Source organism: Podarcis raffonei, chromosome 1, assembly GCF_027172205.1.
Source record: "Podarcis raffonei isolate rPodRaf1 chromosome 1, rPodRaf1.pri, whole genome shotgun sequence".
Lineage (NCBI taxonomy): Eukaryota > Metazoa > Chordata > Lepidosauria > Squamata > Lacertidae > Podarcis > Podarcis raffonei.
Genome location: NC_070602.1, coordinates 71,406,930 through 71,427,020, shown reverse-complemented (window position 1 = coordinate 71,427,020; position 20,091 = coordinate 71,406,930). Strand labels below are relative to the sequence as shown.

At 38.9% G+C, this 20,091-nt stretch overlaps 1 protein-coding gene across 16 annotated transcripts in view; it reads left to right on the top strand.

Moving 5' to 3' along the window:
- PLEKHA7 (pleckstrin homology domain containing A7) overlaps positions 1–20,091 on the top strand; it is a 158,572-nt gene that overhangs the window by 118,052 nt on the left and 20,429 nt on the right. For 10 of the 16 annotated variants that reach the window (XM_053392551.1, XM_053392575.1, XM_053392542.1 and 7 more), the window contains 11 exons: positions 3,353–3,433; positions 6,506–6,574; positions 6,675–6,755; positions 7,377–7,526; positions 9,467–9,568; positions 12,103–12,211; positions 12,690–12,928; positions 13,497–13,685; positions 13,871–13,988; positions 14,843–14,922; positions 15,511–15,711. In XM_053392551.1, coding sequence (XP_053248526.1) covers positions 3,353–3,433; positions 6,506–6,574; positions 6,675–6,755; positions 7,377–7,526; positions 9,467–9,568; positions 12,103–12,211; positions 12,690–12,928; positions 13,497–13,685; positions 13,871–13,988; positions 14,843–14,922; positions 15,511–15,711 — 1,419 coding nt within the window. Of the gene's footprint in view, positions 1–3,352; positions 3,434–6,505; positions 6,575–6,674; positions 6,756–7,376; positions 7,527–9,466; positions 9,569–12,102; positions 12,212–12,689; positions 12,929–13,496; positions 13,686–13,870; positions 13,989–14,842; positions 14,923–15,510; positions 15,769–20,091 lie in introns of those variants that run through there. The other 6 variants (XM_053392592.1, XM_053392516.1, XM_053392559.1 and 3 more) reach the window with 4 other exon arrangements.

The following is a 20,091-nucleotide window of genomic DNA, read 5'->3' as shown; positions in this document are numbered from 1 at the left end:
ATTTCCAAATTTATTCTCACCAAAAAATTGTATAAGTGTAAACAAAACAGATTTAACTTGGTGCTCAAAAGACAGCAGAGTAGATGCTATACAGATGTTTCTGGAGAAGAGTATTCTATAGAGGTAATCCTTGGTAGCTTCCTATTTAATCTGTAGACACGAGCCATTAACACCCAGAGAAACTTCACCAAACAATTAAATTCATACCTGAGAAGGCAGTCCTTTAGATCTTGGTCTTTGACCACATAGTGTTCTGTGGATCAACAGTATTTTGAATTGTGCCCAGAAACAAACTGAAACCCAGTGAAGATGTTTAAGTACTGAAATAATATGTTTGGTATAAGTCTCAGTTAATAAACTGATTCATTTTCCGGACCATTTAAAGTTCTGAAAATGGTATTTATGGCCAGATATACTTTTCATCAATTCCTGCTGGTGTGGCTGCATCACCTTCCACGAAAAGCTTATCTTGCCACAGTCATCTATGCCTTGTAAACCTCCAGGCTGGATCACTGCAGTGTGCTCTGTGTTAAGGATGTCTCCAAAAATCCTGAATACCTAAAAATCCTAACATATCCATACTATTGTGTCTCTCAAGTAGAAAGCAGATAGGCTCAGGAAAACCATGTCTGAATGATAACAGATTGTAATGATCTGATTTAGACGACCATTACTTTTCTAGTGCAACCTCATACATTACCACTCAGAAATAAGTTGTATTGAGTTCCATGGAACCTGCTCCCATGGAAGTAAGCATAGGATTGCAATCTTAAATTCTAAAGATAGTTAATGTTAAATACCTAACATTCACCTCTTTAAAATATTCTATATATTTTGTATGTATATATATTGGCTAGCATAGGCAGCATTTCATGTAACATGCAGTTATTCTGATGATGGAATATTAAGGTAACTGTTGTGTTGTTGTGTTGTTTCACAAACCACAGCCTTTATAACTGTTGAGTCTTGTAATGGTTCTTGTTTTCTGTGTTTGTGAATTAGGTACAGTCAGTGCTTTCTTCTGGGGATACACAGGGGTACGCATACCCCTAAACATTTTGTGAATCTAAGTTTGTCCTCATTGAGGGGCAGTATTTCAATATGAGTAGGTAAATGAGAGTACCCCTAAACATTTTTTAAGAAAAAAAGCACTGGGTACGGTATGTTTTGAAGAGTGTTGCTTTAAAAGCAGCTGCAGCATGAGTGATCCTGTAAATGTTAAGTTTATAGTTCCTTGGTAGCCACTAATTTTTGTTGGTGGAGTTTGAAATAATGCTTTGGATGATATGCTGCATAGAATAAATTCAGTTCCTACTTTGTGACCAACAGTTGACAATATTAAAGACATGAAGGTGTGGAAAATAAGGTGAAGGAATTAATGTATATGCAGCCAATCAAGATGTAAAAAGATCTGTCATAGAATGCTAGATGGGAAGTCAAATAGAATTACTGTATAAGAATAGAAAAAGTGTAATTGTAAAACTTGAAAACTTTTTAAATAAATAAATAAATAAGAATAAATTCAGCTCCTAAATCAAGGCAAATTCAAGTTAGCCTGAGATACTCTCTTGAGCTGTTAATCTGAGGCTTGCCTGCTGTATATTGTCATCACAGCAGTATCAAAGCACTCAGAATGTAGAAGAGGAAAGGAAAAGGAAGTAGAATATACAAGTAATTACCTACAAATAATCTAGAGAGGCTGCAATCACATTTTATCTGCAACAATATCCTTCAGGTTTGGATGGCATGCACCCCATGGCAGTCCTCTTGCTGCTGAAGGGATCCTGGGGTGACATATCCTCCAAGGCTAATAATTCTTCCTTCCAGGATCCTTTCAGTGATGAAGGGCCACCAAAAGGGTCATTTGAAGAGGAAGACTAGCCTTAGAAGCCCTGAGAGTCCAGTTCCCTTTCTCACCTTTGCATTCAGTCTGTAGGGATTGTGGCCATCTGCTACCTTTCAGCCTGTTCTTCTTTCATCCTCTCCCTCTGCAAGTTTTGGATATTTGGTGGAAGGAAGAGGGAGTCCCCAATATTTGTATGCACTGGTAGTAGGAGGTATGTTTTGTTGCTAAAGACTCTGTTTAGACACAAGGACACAAATAATGCACACAAATCATGTTTTCTTTATTCATACATTGGAGGAGGTTGGTAGATAAGCCTAATGCCCTGAATTTCTTAACTGTTATGCTAGCAATCAGAACATACAGATGCAAGCAGGAGTTGAGCAAAAGAGCACACTCTCTGGTTTCTAGAGACTGGTATTCAGAACCATAGTACTTCCTTTGACCATGAAAGCAGAGAATAGCTTCCATTATGGCTAATAGACATTGATAGACTTATCTAAGAATTTTGTCTAACCCTTTTCTAAAGCCAACCAAGTTGATGACTATCACTGCAAGTTCCAGAGTTAACTACGTGCTACGTGAAGAAATCCTTTCTTTTATGTGTCCTGAATCTTCCAACATTCAGCTTCCTTGGATGTCCATGAGTTCCAAGGTTATGTGCGAGAGAGAAACTTTTCTCTCTCCACTTTCTCCATGCCATTCATAATTTTATAAACTTCAACCATGTCACTACTTATTCACCTTTTTCTAAAGTCCCATATAGTGCAACCTTTTCTCTTGGGGGAGCTGCTCCATCTCCTTGATCTTTTTGGTTGTCCTTTTCTGAACCTGTTCCAACTCTACAATATCATTTTTGAGGTGAGGAGACAAGAACTGTACACAGTATTCCAAAGGCAGTCACACCATAGATTTGTATTATGATATCAGTTTTATTTTCAGTTCATTTCCTAATGATCCCTAGCTTGGAATTTGCCTTTTTCACAGCTGCCACACACTGGATTTACATCTTCATTCAGCTATTGACTATGACCCCAAGGTCTTGCTCCTTGGTCATTCACTACCAGTTCAGACCACATAAGTGTAGATGTAAAATAAATATTTTTTGCTGCAAAGAATCTTTGGAGCATTTACATTGATTTGCATTTTCCATTTTGACACCCATTCATTCAGTTTGGAGATGTCCTTTTGGAGCTCTTCACAATCTGTTTTTGTTTCAATAACCCTGAATTACTTAGTATCATCAGCAAACTTGGGAAAAGAGCACATGAGAAGCAAAAAATGCTTTTACGTCTCCCCCACCACCACCTGTCCTTCCCACCACTCCAGTTTCCAAGAAATGTGTGAAAGTCAACTAACTATGGAGTGTTGAACTGCAGCAAGGAGAAGTAATGCTGCTAAAAATAATAGTATACATATATTTTTATTTTCCTGTTTTGTTGTTTATTGGCTTCTAGTGTCAATTTTTCCTCTATAACAAGATATGTATTAAAATTTTGTTTGAAACAGATAAAAAATAATGGACCTCTGATCAACATGGTTTACAAAGTTCTAAAGAGCTCAGCACAAGGGTTACTATCCAGTATAAATGTAAGAGTGCCTGTAACGGAAATGTAACCATTCCATTGCTTTCTTCAATGGCAGTCAATGTTTAAATGGCTAAGCATCCACAGGTGTCTCATGATACATACGACACCACAGCTTTCTGCAAGATGTGTGTTTTTGGAGGCTTTGTGCAATATTATGGCTGGCACAGTACTGCTTGATTTTATTTTCTCATGTGTTGGAAACTAGTGGTGATTCCATTTCTATAATTATGAAAATACAGAAGCATGCTAATTTTGTTTTGATTTTGCTGCTTTGACAATGAGTTGATTTTACGTGTACTGTTATATGATATAATTGCATATTTTTTCCTTGGCTCACTGTGCACTGTATACCTTTTAGATTTCAGATCAGTTCCCTTGCTTGCATATTTGTTGTTATACTGATTACTTACATTCTGTTATACCAATATATAGTATGTGTTGCTTATCTTAGAAAGTTTTAAATCCACACAATATTCTAGGTGGCAGTTTAAAAGGAAATGGTGCTTTACTGCAATAAAAAAAAACCTAAATCTAAATATTGCCAAAAGGCAATAAGCCCTCCTGTATTTGATTATTTGGTTTCCATTTTATCAGTTTACAATGATGGGAACTTGAAGATGGAGCTGTGACAAATAGTCATGAATGGTAAATAGAACTAATAATAGTACTAATAATAATTCCAGCTTTTTTATAGCGCCTTCTGAATGTTCAAAGGCTTCACATACATTTTTCTCAGTAAACTTTGTAACGATCTTATACGGAAGGTCAGAATTATTACACCACCTTGCAGTCACATGGCTGCAGCTGAAACAGTACCTTTTATAAGGCTACCTAGTATAATAATGCACAAGGTGAGTTTTGAACAAGACATTTTCTGGCTGACTACTTGTTCTCTTAGCCGTTATACTAACTACTATCTTCTGCCTCAAGAGTTAAATACCATTTTCATATCCTTTGGGTAAATCATGATGGCTTGGCCCCTGAGGTGATTTCATGTGGTGAAAATAAAAATATATTTCAGTTGTAAAAAACAACAACCCAGTAACATTCATTATTACATTTCTTGTTTGGGTTTTGTATGTAGCATTCGTGAAATATGTAAATATACATATATGTACATGGGTGCATGTGCTGAGAAACTGGGAAACACTTCTTGTAGCACCAGATTTGTTACAGACGAGGCGCGAGGAACCTCAGACCTGGGATTGAATGCTTCCCTCCAGGCCCTCATATCTGACCCTTGGAAGTCTCCTCCAGCCACACCCCTCACTGGCCCTGCTTCACGTCCCAATTTTGTGTGGCTGGAATGTGTCCTTGAACTCTGATAATGCCTCCTGCTTGCCTGGATGGGTGATAAAGAGATTGCCGGGAGGAGGGGGCAGGGCATGGGGCTAGCCTAGTGTACAGATATAAAATTAACATTCATTGTTCCATTCGCTTTTGCCTCTAGCCCTGCTCATTGCTGCATGTCTCCCTTGAAATGTTGGCCAGAAGGGAATGCAGCCCTTAGACAAGGGCTATAGGGCTATAACCATGTTGTAGGCCAAACATATACACTGGTACCTCGGTTTAAGAACAGCCCTGTTTACGAACTATTCAATTTACGAACTCCGCAAAACTGGAAGTAGTGTCCCAGTTTGCGAACTTTACCTCGGTCTAAGAACGGAAGCCGAACAGTGGAAGGGCACCAGTGGCAAGAAACCTCATTAGGGAAAGCGCGTCTTGGTTTAAGAACCGTTTCGGTTTAAGAACTGACTTCTGTAACAGATTAAGTTTGTAAACCAAGGTACCACTGTATTCTATTCACTTGAGAATTTTGTCTGATCTATTAGGATGGTTGCACATTCCACTCCTGTCTCTACTACCCCCCCCCCCCCACTTTACTGTGGGTCTGCTCACAATGCTGGGTCCATCCATCCATTCATCGCATCCATCCATTGCTCTTTTTATCCTGTATAGTGCAGGAACTTAACACCTTATAGGGTCAGTATTTCTCTTCCAGCTACCAGCAGCATATTGCAGGTGAACATTTTTTGCATAAGGAAGTTTATCATTTGGAACCCAACCAAATTTGAAAGAATTGTTGTGCATGTGGATCCTCCCTGAAACACTTTGGATCAGGGTCAATATATCAGGCTGCTATACCAGCAAAGAACTGGTGACATTTATGGGTATTAAAACAATTTAAAACAATGTGTTTTTGAAAAAAGCCCAAGAAATCTAACCTTTGAAATAGAACCACGGATGTTTGATTCTCAGCATTAAGAAATCAAAGAATTAGTGCTGGGAGGATGTAATCCAGCAAAATCTGCTGTGCTGTGTTAATATAAAATGGATTTGTTTAGAAATTTTGTATAAGAATCATAGAATGCGTGAAGATATAAATAATGCTGACTTTGCCCCATTTGTTAAGAATTCACATTGCTGCTATAAAACTTTAAAGGTAAATTAAACAACCATATTTTAAAAGATCCCAAATTTTATATAAGATGTTTGTAATACTACTAGTGTAGGCAACATCATCATATGGGGATATATCTGTGGTGAAGAATCTGCTCCTTCCCTACCAGGCTTGTGCTGGCTGCCCACGGGAGATGATAGTGGGTGGCTTCTTTCTTTTCCCCTCCCTTCATTTTGCTATTAAAAAACAAACAAAACAAAAATTTCTATTGGTTTCAATGGGCAGGAAAATAACTGTGGTAGCTTCAGGGCTGGTGTAGTTTTTCTGTCTTATTGGGAGAATGGGAAATCTGTAGATCCTATGTGTCCAAGGCCTCTTGGATCTGTCTCAATAAGCTCTTTTCTTCTCCTACTACTGTCAAAGTAATGGCAACAAACCTTGCTGCTGCTGCTGCACTAAGGAGACCTCTGGTTGCAGTCCTCCTCCTCCATCTGCAGACTACCCTCTAGGTCCACAGCATCCAGAGGCCCTTCTGCTGCCTCCCAAGGAGCTTAGATTCCTCCTTAAATAATCTTAAAATATAGAGGGAATTATTAAAGTTTTCTCCAGACCTTTTTTGTTTATGACCAACTTTTAATTTTACTTTCAAATCTTTATTTTTTTATTTTTTAGGTAACAGGGCGTGATACAATAAAAGAACGAAATGCGAAACCCATCAGGATTGGAGAAAGTGATATTGATGTAAGAATAAAGCATAATTTTACTGAGGATGCAGTTGTCCTGATGAATCCAGTTCTGTTTTATTATTCTAATCTTTTTTTATATACATTCTTGTTTGTAGGTGAAACTAAGTGTTCTGTGTGAACAAGACAGGATTCTACAAGACCTAGAAGACAAAATAAGAGCCCTGAAGGAAAATAAAGTAAATAGTATTACAATCCCTCCATTGCCTTGTTTCTCTAACAGGTTTTGCAGTAAAATATGGCAATCACTGTAGTTACTGCAATTGCTTATTTTGGATAGTATGCTCAACTGCTGTGTTCATTGATGGGAACAGGGTTGAGATGAAAATAGGATGCATTATTAAAATACAGTGATTTGGCAAATAGATGTCACACCATGTTTTGCTTGCAAGCCCAGCTGCTGGGTATGGAATTGAAATTAGAATGATCAAGGCAGAGCTCAACAATGGTTGATAACTGCTGTCCGTAATCAACTTTTTGGAGATGAGGTCTGAAATTTCCCATGTTGTAATATTGCATTGAGTAGCTAAATTCTGTTTTCTGATACTTATCTAACCAAATGAGGACAATAGTAGATGCTGGTAGCATCATTAATAACATAGAATAAAAGTGAACAAGAACTAAGGCTGATTTGAGGTTAATAATATGGTAAAAAGAAAATAACAGCACAATCCTATGCATATCTCCCTCAGATAATATGCATATATATTTCCAGGGCTAAAGGTCAGTTAGATATGTGTATAAATTTGTTTTAAATTTGCTGATGTGTTGCTTTTCAATATCTTTTAAATCTTCTACAGGATCAGTTGGAATCTGTCCTGGAAGTGCTGCATAGGCAGATGGAACAATACAAAGACCAACCACAGCACACAGAAAAGATTTCATACCAGCAGAAACTTTTGCAGGAGGATCTCGTACATATTCGGGCAGAAATATCCAAAGTATCTACAGTAAGTACCGTATTTTTCGCTCTATAACACGCACCCGTCCATAACACGCATGTAGTTTTTAGAGGAGGAAAATCCGTAGGCATGCCACCCGTAGGCATTCCCTCCATAACACGCACAGACATTTCCCCTTACTTTTTAGGAGGAAAAAAGTGAGTGTTATGGTGCAAAAAATACGGTAATTCCTAGAGATACAAAAGTTAACTTATAGACAAATATTTTAGTGTTCAGTCATTTTAATTCTATTTTCATGGCAGACCCACTGAAATGGGTTCGTTTTTTAAAAATTGCTATAGTACTTCCAGAGTTGAGCTCTTCAGGGATCCTCAAGGTTTTGGAGCCAGTGAATCCAAAGCCATAGTAAATTTTCTTTAGGCCCAGTCTTTTCTTATATGCTTAGAATAATGCCTCATCAGTTTCAGTGGGTGTAATTTCCAAGTAAGAATGCATAGTTTTGTAAGCTAAAGTATATTTGTTTTTGGTATAAACAGCATAAAGTAGTTGCTTTAATGCTTAGATCAACCTGCAGCATTTTATATCTTTTATTGTTTGTTTGTTTGTTTGTTTGTTTATGTATTTCACAAGATGTAAATACAGTGGTACCTTGGGTTAAGAACTTAATTCGTTCTGGAGGTCCGTTCTTAACCTGAAACTGTTCTTAACCTGAAGCACCACTTTAGCTAATGCGGCCTCCAGCTGCTGCCGCACCACCGGAGCACGATTTCTGTTCTCATCCTGAAGCAAAGTTCTTAACCCGAGGTACTATTTCTGGGTTAGCGGAGTCTGTAACTTGAGGCCTCTGTAACCCAAGGTACCACTGTACTGCTTAATTGTACTAAAACCTCAAAACGGTTTACAAAAAGAATGAAACAATAAATTATCAGTGAAAAGCAGTTTAAAACAACTATTTAAAACATTGAAAAAATAATTATAATCAACAATAAGCTAAAAACCAGATTAAAACTCAAGTCAGCATTCTAGTTTTCTGAATAGGTTTTCCTAAACAAATATGTTTTAGCAGGCACCGAAAACAGTACCATGAAAGTGCGTGACTGATGTCAATAGGCAGGGAGTTCCAAAGTTTGGGTGCTGCCACACAAATATCTTTAAAGGCATTGGGGAGCATCATCTCACACAGTGAAGCATTAATGATGCTCTAGACCCAACCAGTCAGACCCCCCTCTGCTAGATTTAATAAGCCAGGAGGGATAGGGGTCCAGAGGGCAGCTGAAACTGAACTCACAACACATCATTGATTCTGGCACTGGTTACGTCAACCAGAGTGGCAACAATTGCAGAGTCAATATCACTCTGAACTCTAGAAACTTTATCTTTAGAGTGTGTAGCCAGTTGATCCCAGTGGGTCCTCAAATGTTCCAGATGTTCCTCCCCACAATGTGAGTCAGTAACCTCTGAACTGTCTAAAAGAACTCCATCAGCCGCCTTCTAGAGGATGCAATGCAAACTGCAAAATGAGCCTTCTTCACAGCTGATACTGCTGCATGGTAAACACAATTATGTGCTCTGAACAGTGTCCCATCAGCTTTAAAGTGAGGCTTGCATTAGTTGTGCTCTAGTCTTTGTCTGGCTTGTTTCATATCCTGGAGCTCCCCAGAATACCAAGATGTTATTCTGGCTCCATAGTGCTGGAGAGGACATGTGGGAGCATAGCGAGATCAGGGCTTTGACAGGCTCATTAGCTTTATCCACTGGGAAATATCATCATCATCCTGCCTTTTTCTCTGAGAGGGACTCAAGGTGACTTACAGACAAAACTGAAACAGCTAAAAACATAGGTGGGGGGTATATTCAGTCTCCCAGAGCATTCAGGAACACCTCAGGTTCCATCTTTCTCTAAGGGTGGGGAATCCATATGGACCCACCACACACACAGGATGGTGGGGATAAAAGGATAAAGCTGAATATTTTGTCTTTGCCAACAGGAAATGGAAAATGCCTGGAATGAATATCTGAAACTGGAAAAAGATGTACACCAGCTGAAGCAAGCCTTACAGGAACAAATGAACAGATCGTTTTTTTCTCAGGTGAGGATTATTCAGCTTCATGATTCAAGCAGCTTTTGCACAATGTGCCCAAGCCCTTTGGCAGCGTAGCCAGATCTTGTCCCACTATGTGAGCGAATCTTGAGGTAAATGCAGGGGCCAGGATTCCACTTGCACAATGGGGCTTTCCCCTCTCTCCTCCCTATGCCCCACATATCCCCTGAAATTGTTTTGAGGTTGAGAGAATTCCCAGAACAGCATGCAGGGGCAGAAGAGGGGGAATCATTCTATTTGGCAAGCCAAAATGTTTGCTGTGACAGAACAATCGCCTTAGACCAATATTGAATTCCTCACACTTGTGGAGAGTTGCACGTGTAGATTCCACCACAGTGTGCTGTAATAATGCACCACCATGACGTCTGCATGCACAGTATCTCCTTTAAGCTATCAGAAAGAGAACTGAACCTCTGTGCAGGAAGCTATATTTGTTGTTTTCCCTTAGGAAAACTCTGAGGCTGTATGCATTGTGTAAGCTCTCCTTTCCTCTCAGTTCTGGCTGCTTTTTCAACAGCAACCTACATGTTATACCAAAAAGCATGTATCAGTAGCCCAGTGACTTCCTTTTTTGCTCTTGGGAAAGCTGCTTTAGGAGTGAGGGATTGGCAATGAATAAGTGAAGGAAACGGGCAAATAGGCAAATAATTTTCACACAAGGCCTGAGGTCTTGGAGTGCTGCTGCCAGTCAGCATAAATGGTACCACTGGTCTAATTTAGTTTGAGGTAGCATCATGTGTTTCTGCGTTCATTTAGACTTACTACATAGAGTTTCAATATTCTCATTATTTATTTTCAAATTCATACTTGATTGCTTTTAGTAATGAGACACAAACACATGTATGTTTGGAATGTAGACCAATTATGCCAAGCAGGCTATTGCTCCTTTTTGGTCGCGGGGACCTTCATTCAAGGAATTAGGATTTCTTAAATTGCATCTCATATAATCTTTTTTTAAAAAATTATGCACATTCCCCATTTGCTGACATGAATTGATCAAAATTGACCTTTGTAATTTCATCTCTCAAGCAAACTCTTAAAATGTATTACAAAGAAAAAGTCTGTATTACTTAAAAGGAAGTTATAATTAATTTTGAGATAAAAGTAAGATTTCGATGAGAACTTGGGAGTGCTCCTTGACATTTTGCATTGTTATATTAATAAGCTCTTGGAAAAACTGCGGGGGGGGGAGGTTTGGTATTTGAATGGAAAAAAGGATGTTCAGAAGTTGCACCCAGGTTAAACAGTATATTAGTGTTCATCTCAAGGATAAAATGGCATGGCTTTACAGGTTATTAAGCAGATTATTTCTGCTTATTTAATGTATTAACTTTTTAATTTTGCTGCTTCTGAAAAGTGTCATGCAAATAAATAAAAATATTAACCAATAAAACATTCCAGAAATTCAGATTTAAATCAAACTGTTACAAATCCATATCAAACTGGAATAGAAATCCAAATGCCTGTCTGGAGAGATTTTTAAAAATTTCACTTCTACACCTGCACATATAAAGAGAAGAGGGTTTACTCACTAACAACAGCAAAAAAAAAAAAAAGGAATAAAGCCTCTCTTATCTTGATTTCTGAGTTTCATTCATTTTAGTGGTTTGAACCCCAAACAGAATGTACACATCAGGGTTTTATCACACCCTTACCTACTGTCCTCCCATTGCCCCGTGAAAGACTGTGGTTGCAGTCCACAGACCCTCTGGAGCAGTGTACGGTGAGGTACAGGTGGCTATTACTTGAGGGGCAGGGTTGGTGAAAACTAATGCTCCCCGCATACATAGGCAGAAGTTACATCCATTTACACATGGATCACTGCATTCCCAGTGGATGTTTGTTTTCCAGAAACTCACACTTTGTCTCTTTCAGCCACACATACATCATAGCACTTACAATCTACCTAACTGCCCAGCACTGAGAAAAAGTGTTTTACTTGCCATCTGTCTTTAATACCTTCATTGTAGCACACTACCATACTGGATAATGACATTATCCAGAATATTGTACAACTAGCAGAGAGCATAAATGAGCAAAATGTATTAAGTTAAGGCAGAGCTTCTTACCTGATTTTTAAAATTGTTTCTCATAGATAAATTCCATGTGTCAGTCATCTTGTAGGTTGGGTTATCTATTACTATTCTTTATTTGTGCATGATAGGATAAGCCCAGTGTTAAAGATGCTAACCACAATGCTGTTTTTCCCACACACATATGAGAAGAACAGACTTGACAAATCAGGATCAGCATTGTGTGTGCGTTGGTTTGTAGCAGGGTAGCAACACCAGTGGTTGCTGCCGCCCTTGAGTTAGACTTTACTGTCAGGACCATTGTCCCCTCATGCAAAAATGATGTAAGAGATCTCTCATTTTCAACTATGCTGTTTTGTAGCCAAAGCAACCATATACAACATTTTATTTAAAGCAAAATAAATGGAAAAATATGTTTTGTGCTTATGTAACTATTGTTCATATTTTTGCCATTCCTTCACCATCTTCCTGGTCTTCATTGCTTATTAGGAGAAAGCCCAAATGCAAAAAGATTTATGGAGAATAGAAGATGTTACGGCTGGCCTAAGTGCAAACAAATCCAACTATAAAGTCATCATAGAGTCTATAAAGAATCCAGGTAAGTAAAATGCACACATTTAATGCATACATTAAAAGCTATATCTCCTTATCCAGAATTAAATTTGGCAGCCACATTTTTTTCATTGAGGAGTTGCCTCTGTTATTTTAGGACAATGATATCTGCATCACAGAGGAATCTCCTTGGTTCACTTCTAATCCTGCATAATGATGGGAGATTGTCCAACATTATGCATTCAAATTGGCTGCTTATCATTCTTAACTTTTCTAACAAAAGCATATCCCATCTTGCACTGCTGGCAACTTTTCTCTCACCTTCTCATTAGCGTTACCATTCAGGGCCTGCTGAAATCTGTCAGGTTCATACATAGAAAAGTATGTCTTTTTATATTTCCAAAAGTAGTTCAATAAACATTAAGGTGCTGTGTCTAAATATTATATTTAGGTTCATATTGTGCATGTGGATTCCTCAGTGTTTCTGACCTACATCTGTGCGCATTATGTCTTCCTCTTTGCAGAGAGAAAAACAGTGCCTTCGTTTTCAAAACCTCTAGTGCCTTCATTATCATCTACTCTCATGTCAGGGGACAGCAAACTTTCTACTCAGCAAAGTTCACCATCTAGTCCTGTCAAGCCCTCTTTAGAAGTCAGACTTCTTCCGCAGCCTTATACGCAACCTAGAATGTTCTCGCCATCCCAGCAAATGAAAAAAGTTGAGCCTCCAGTTCAGTCACCTGTAAAATTAACGCCAAATGTTGTAAGTGTCATAACTACGGTATCATGTAATCAGTGGGCTAAAAGCAGTTCTTTTTTCTGGGAGAACGCAGGAGTATGCATACCCCTAAACATTTTGTGAATCTTTGTACTTTTGTCCATTTACTGTATTTATTTTTCCCGATTTGAACTATAAAATGGTAATTCCCTTGAGTAAAAATGAGAGTACCTCTAAACATTTCTTTTAGGGGGGGGGAAGCACTGGCTAATAGTATCTGGGAATGGGTTTTCTTTGTGTATACAACATACAGTAATGAAGCCTGATACCAGACAGCATATTATTCTGACTCTCTTTACTTCAGTTTTGCAATGCTCTGAATTGAGATGTAATGCTGTGACTTGTTGGCGCTGCTTAAGAAAGACAGGAAACAAGACTGAAGAAATACCCAAAACACATTCTTGAAGCTGTGTTCAGGCCATTTAGTTAGAATTCATGCACATTATTTTCTTGGATTTAAACAAAAGAAATGTCAGTTTTCCCATTTTGTGCCTGTTGAAATGGCTGAACACCGCAGGCTAAAGGACATGTTTGCTTCTTAATATTGTGTCAGGAAGACGAAGCGCCACCAAGACCTCCTCTTCCACAGTTGTACAGCCCTGATGACCACCCACCAGCCGTCCCACCTCTTCCCAGGGAAGCCACTGTCATCAGGCACACCTCAGTGCGGGGCCTGAAACGCCAGTCAGATGAAAGGAAACGAGACCGTGAACTAGGGCAGTATGTCAACGGAGATTACAGGGTAAGCACGCAGGCACTGGTTTTCCAAATGTAGTTGTATTGCTTTAAAAAGTATGTTTCCTCAAATATGACCATTATGAAACATAATATGATGACTTCAGGGAGACAGTATATGACTCCAACAAAATTATGAAAATGTGTCCTATATTTTTGCAATCTGATTTAATCAAGTGTTTATCTGTACAGGTAGAACTCCGCTCATATGTGAGTGAACCTGAACTGGAAACAATAGGCAGTGATCTGAGCCAACCTTCTGCTGGTTTTCTAGGTACTGACAGTAGATACCAAACATTACCTAGCAGAGGTAAGTTAAGAGATTCACCAGTACATATAAATATAGATTCAAAGCTGTTTAGTTCCATTTGATACATGGGTGTGTTAGAACTCTACATGATTCTAGAAGGGACAGGGATAGAAGGATCCTATCCAGTCCTATACTAAGTGCTTAAGCTTTCATTGTATCCCTTTCCCTGGCAGACTAACCCACCTAATTGAGACTGTGTTATCCCAGAAGCAGAGCTTTTAGTGACTCACACCAGAGATGAATGAACAATTCAGTTAAAAGAATCTGCATAGCTTGAGTCTGAAGCCACATCTATCCATCAGCAATAATGTTATCACTAATATTTACTTGTAGATTCTCTGGGAGCTAAATGCTCTAAATAGATCTTTTTAAAAAGAAAATCGGGTGTTTCATATTTGAGCTCTATAAAAACTGTTGTATGGATACTATCTAGACCCAGTGATTTGTTAGTTTTTAATTTGTCAGTACACTGCTGTGTCATCCATACACCGATAAATCCTTCAACTTAGCTGGCCCTTTGCTTAGCTGGCCCTTTGTATGGGACAGATAGCATTGCATTTCAGAGAAAGTTGCCTTGCCTTTCAGCCTCCTACCTAGCAACCTAAATTTAGCTTCCAGGACCTCATAGCTGCATTTCTTGTTCCATTTCAAACACCCCTTTCTTGAAATTTGCTGTTAGTTTTGAGCATATAGCCTGTTCACAAATCAGGACAGCCAGATCTTTTTACATGTAGTTAATAGGACATACCTGGATAGAAAGAAATATATATATTAAAAAATAGATTTAGAAAGCACTGAGTACATTTCTTCCTAAATACAATTTTGCTTTAAAAGCACCTTTTTCCTTTGTAAAGGATTATCTGGCTCAACTTCCAGACTGCATCAGTCATCAACAGCTTCATCATATGCAACATTTCGAAGAGATGGTTCCAAGGTAATTCTGCACATATCTTTATGGATACCAAATCTAATCAACAGAGTTGCTTTTTGCTTTAATATATAACAAGTTCAGCCACAATATAAGATAGGCGGGGTTATATAATTCTGTTCAGTTTAGGGTTTATAGTTATTGCAACTCCAGTTGTCAGAATTGTTAATTACCTATGCCTCTTGTGTAAAATTAGGTGCTTGCAGCATAGGGACGTATTTACTTTCGAGAAAGAGGTTACAATGTATGGGAAACTGACAGCTTTTTTGTTTCCATTGAAAGAAGAAAAGGATTGGTCACTGTCTTTAGCCTTTTATAGTGACATACTCTAAACAGAATTGTTCTAGAGTATATGCATTACAGTTTGGAAATAAAAAGGGAAATCCAGTACAGTGTATGGTCTAGCAGGTGCATCTACTATTATAATAAAGGGGAGGCAATTTTTGCTGATGCTTCCATCCTCTCCCCTTTTAAAAAAAATAGCAGACACCTCTGATGGATCAGAAGCCATTCTGTATGTAGAACAGGAGCTTTGGATTTCGTCCCTAGGATACAGCTTTAAAAGTATTAAATATCACACGCTGTTGTTAACAGGATAGACCGAAGAGTGCCTTGGAACGTTTATACTCCGGAGATCACCAAAGAGGCAAGATGAGTGCCGAGGAACAACTAGAAAGAATGAAACGACATCAAAAGGCATTAGTTCGTGAACGCAAGAGAACTCTTGGTCAAGGAGAAAGACAGTCTGTCTCGTCACGATCATTCGTCCGGCCTGTTTCTGCAGACGTAGGCTCAGTATGTTAGACATGCCTTAAGAGGACTAGACTAAAAATATGATCTGTAGCTTCTCTAGTAAGCACTTTTATTTGAAAGTGCATTACACTTGTATTATTTAATTATAGTGCTATATCAGTTTCTGAAGTGCAAATAACAGAATATGGCTTTTAACTCTAAATAGTCACAGCTTAATGTAGCAGGTGCAGAAGTAACTTGGCATAAGAAAAGTCTAGCAATGAAAGAATTTTGTGGAAATGGATTCATATATGGATATTGGGTTGGTCTTGGCTTATCCCCCCCCCTCTATTGCAGGGGTAGGGAATCTGTGGATCTCTAGATATTGTTGAACTCCCAGCCAGCATGGTCAGTGGTTGGAATTATGGTATTCCAGCAACATTTGGAGTGCTACAGCTTTCCCACCTCATCCTATTGGCTTAAGCTATGCTATGAAAACAATAAGTTTGCATTTTTTTCTGATTGAACCATAAAAGAATGAGCTCTGTAGATGTAGGTAGTACATTAAAGAAACTATATTGCAAGTTTAGTAGACCATAGTAGCTATGGTTCTGTCAAATAAAGATTTTTTTAAAGAAAGCATAGGATTTGACAAATTTTATATATTAACTATAAAGTGTAGAAGCTAATTTAACAGATGTTTATACAGCTGCTAATGTCCATTTATAAATTATTATTCAGATTCCTAGAATAGTCTAGCAAGTATCTGCATTCAGTTAGCAAAAATTAAGTTATTTCAATGGTTAAATGTTGGATTAAATATAAACATAGGGTGATTCATTTTGGGTGGTTAACCACAGCATTTCTTACTGGTTCAGTCATTTCTATTTTACATAACAAATCTTAAGTAATTTTACAAAGAAGTATATCCCATTATAATTAATAAGATTTACTTCCAGTGAATGGGCATGATCTAAGAGTGATGTGCACAGAGAGACTTCCGGAGGCGGCGCAAAACCGTGATGGCGGACCTCTTCGAGCTCTGAAGAGGGGCACCGCAGAAAAGGGTTGCTCGCGACGGCGCAGCGGCAACCCATCAAGATAAACCACGGGCAGAGTGAGTCCGTGGCCGTGGGACCCGGCGGGCACCTGGAGCGACCCCGAAATCACGAAAGGAACCCCGTAAGGGGCTCCGGAGTGAAGGAGGGGGAGCGGTGCTGTGGGTTCATCGCTCTTTCTGCGGAGGCGAAGCCGCGCGGCTGTCACGGATGAGCGCTGACCTTTCTTCCAAGAAACATCGGGCTGAAACATCAAACCCGTGAGTAAGGACTTAAGATTTTACAAATTAAATCGGAAAATTTGGCTAAAAACGGGAGACGAGAAAGAGGAAGTCCGTCTTCCGACACTGCTTTCAAGATCAAAGCAGACGGTCTAAAGAGCGGAAAGCGCTGTGAACAGGGAAGCTTTGAAGCTTTAAATCGGGACTTTCGTGCACATTTGAATTTCACTTTTAAAGAATAAATACAGCATAAAATTGACCTGGAGCGGACACCCCAAGGGCAAGGGAAGACTCTAACCCCAAATTCCCGGGTGGCCGGGTAAAGTTGTTTAAACTGCGGAACTGTTGCAAGCTTCCAGATACTTTTGTAACTTTTGAGCTCATCTAGCTGAAGTGGATACAATTGCAGGCACCTTGCTGGAACTTTGTTATATGTTGAAAAGGGCTCTGCAGGACTTTCTTTTTTTAGCGTGCTGGAACTAATTTGCTTTTAAAATTGTTTTTAAAGTTGGAACAAAGAGACTTTAATTGTGGAAAGTTACCTTCTTCTTACTAAAACTTTGGTGGCACTCCCCCTAGAGGACATTGGGAATACAGAGGCCTGGGAAAGTTTTTTTTGTTTACCTTCTCCCAATAGACTGTTTTTAATTCTGGACTTGCCTTTCCCATGGGATTACAACACTTGACCTTGAACGTTGACTGATGAGTGGCACAGGAAAGACAAGAGCAGCCAAAGCTAAGGAAGCTAAGGAGAAAGAGAAAGCAAAAAAGCAAGCACAGCTTTTGCAAACAACTTTAACTCAGGGACGTAGATTATCAGTTCCAGCTGTGCTTGCGACACAAAAAGTAGAAACCGAAAAGCCTGAAAAATCTGAAGAGGAAGATATGGCAGCAGGAGGAGCGGAGGCAGTACTGAAACAAGTTTTGGAACAACTGTCAGCAATAAATCAAAAAATTGATAATCAATCAACAAAAATTGACCAAGCAACATCCTCGATTCAGAAATTGACAGATCAGGTTTCCCAACATACTCAAGCAATTGAAAAATTGCAAGGAGCAACAGAAGAGAATCGTAAACTGGCAGGGGAAGCCGTTCAAATTGCAACATCAGCTAAAAAAGAAGTCGAGGAAGTTAAAGCGGAAGTCAAGCCTCTTCATAAACAGATAGGGGACCAACAAACCTATCTCTCGTTGGTGGAATTGAAAAATCGCGAGACCAACCTTAGACTAAGGGCAGTCCCAGAAATTGAACAAGAAGATTTGAAAGGACTTTTGACAACAGAGTTTACAAAGTTCTGGGACTTAAAAGAAGATATTGATTTTAAAATTGTATCGGCTTTTCGGTTGGGAAGATTAGTAAGAAAAGATAGATCCAGAGATTGCCTAATAGCTTTGAGATCAAGGGAGGAGAGAGACAAAATACTAGGCCTACACTTCAAAAACTCAATTGTGATACAAGAGAAAAGGGTGGAAATTTATCGAGATATTCCTAAACAGTTATTGGACTTGAGAGCCACCTACTCAGATTTGGCTAAGTTACTGAGACTCAACACAATTCCTTATAGGTGGGAGTTCCCACAAGGGCTATCATTCACTTACAAACAGAAGAAGGTTAAAATAAGATCACCAGAGGACTTACAAAAGTTCCAGCACGACCACGGAGAAGACCTCCAAAAAGAAGCAGCAGCTAATTGGCCTATACCCAACCCAGGTGGAGCAATACCTGCACCTTCGGAACCAGAAGAGAAAGAAGATACACCGCTCTAGGTGTAGCAGAATAGTTCAGGATGTCTCTGCGGCTACTCAGTTGGAATATAAATGGCGGAAATTCCCCGGAGAAAAGAAGGAAGTTATTTTACATATTGAAGAAAGAACAATTGGACATTATTTGCCTACAAGAAACCCATGTGACCAGGCTCCACAGGAAGGTTTTGGTAAATAAAAGATTAGGCCAAGAATTTATTTCGTCTGACAAAGTAAAGAAAAGAGGAGTGGTGATCTATGCTAAGGAGAGCCTGATACCTAAATTTCTATTTAAGGATGAACAAGGAAGAATTTTGGCAATTGAAATTCAAACCCAAGGAGAAAAAATATTGATATTAGGAATTTATGCCCCAAATGACGGGAAATCAGAATTTTTCAAGAAGCTGCATGAGACGTTGCTGGACTATCTGGACTATGCTAACATCATAATGATGGGAGATATGAATGGAGTGGTGTCTACACATATGGATAAGTCTTACAACCAAAACTTAACATCTGATGGCAGACTGCCCAAAACTTTTTTCGAACTGACTGACAATCTGGATTTGATCGACATATGGAGGACAAAGAACCCCCTAGGTAAAGAAGGAACTTTTTTCTCTGAGGCCCACCTGTCTTGGTCAAGGATCGACCAAATCTGGACCTCCAGGGGGCTGGCACCCAAGACTAAAAAGGTGGAAATCTGCCCAAAAACATGCTCCGACCACAACGCCTTGAAAATAGAACTTAGATTAACTCAACCCGGTTCCTTCAGATGGAGAATGAATGACACACTACTAAGAGATCAAGAGATTGTGAAAAAGGCCCAAAAAACATTAAAGGACTATTTTGAGATAAATCTGAATACTACAGTTGAAAAAAGAACGATCTGGGACGCAAGTAAAGCTGTTATGAGAGGGTTTCTGATACAACAGAATTCAATCAAGAAAAAACTCTGGAACGGAAAGAAGGACAAAATATTGGAGAAAATACACCAAGGAGAAAAAAAACTGAGAACCAAACCAAAGTCCAAGGAGGTGCTGAGAGAAATTAAATTCCACCAAGCAGAATACTCAAAATTGATCAATCAGGAGATTGAATGGAAAATAAAACAGATGAAGCAAAGATCTTTTGAATCAGCAAATAAATGTGGAAAGCTGCTAGCTTGGCAGCTGAAAAAAAGACAAAAGCTAAACACGATAACAAATCTAGAGATTGATGGAAGGACCGTACAGAAACCAGAAGAAATTAGGAGGTGCTTCCACAGATACTTCAAAGAACTGTATGCACAGGGGCCCCAGAAAGAATCAGAGATAGATCAATTTTTAAAGATAAATGGACTATCAAAAATAACTCAAGATAAAAGATCAATCTTGAACTCTATAATAACCACACAGGAAATTGAAGGTGCCATTCAGAAT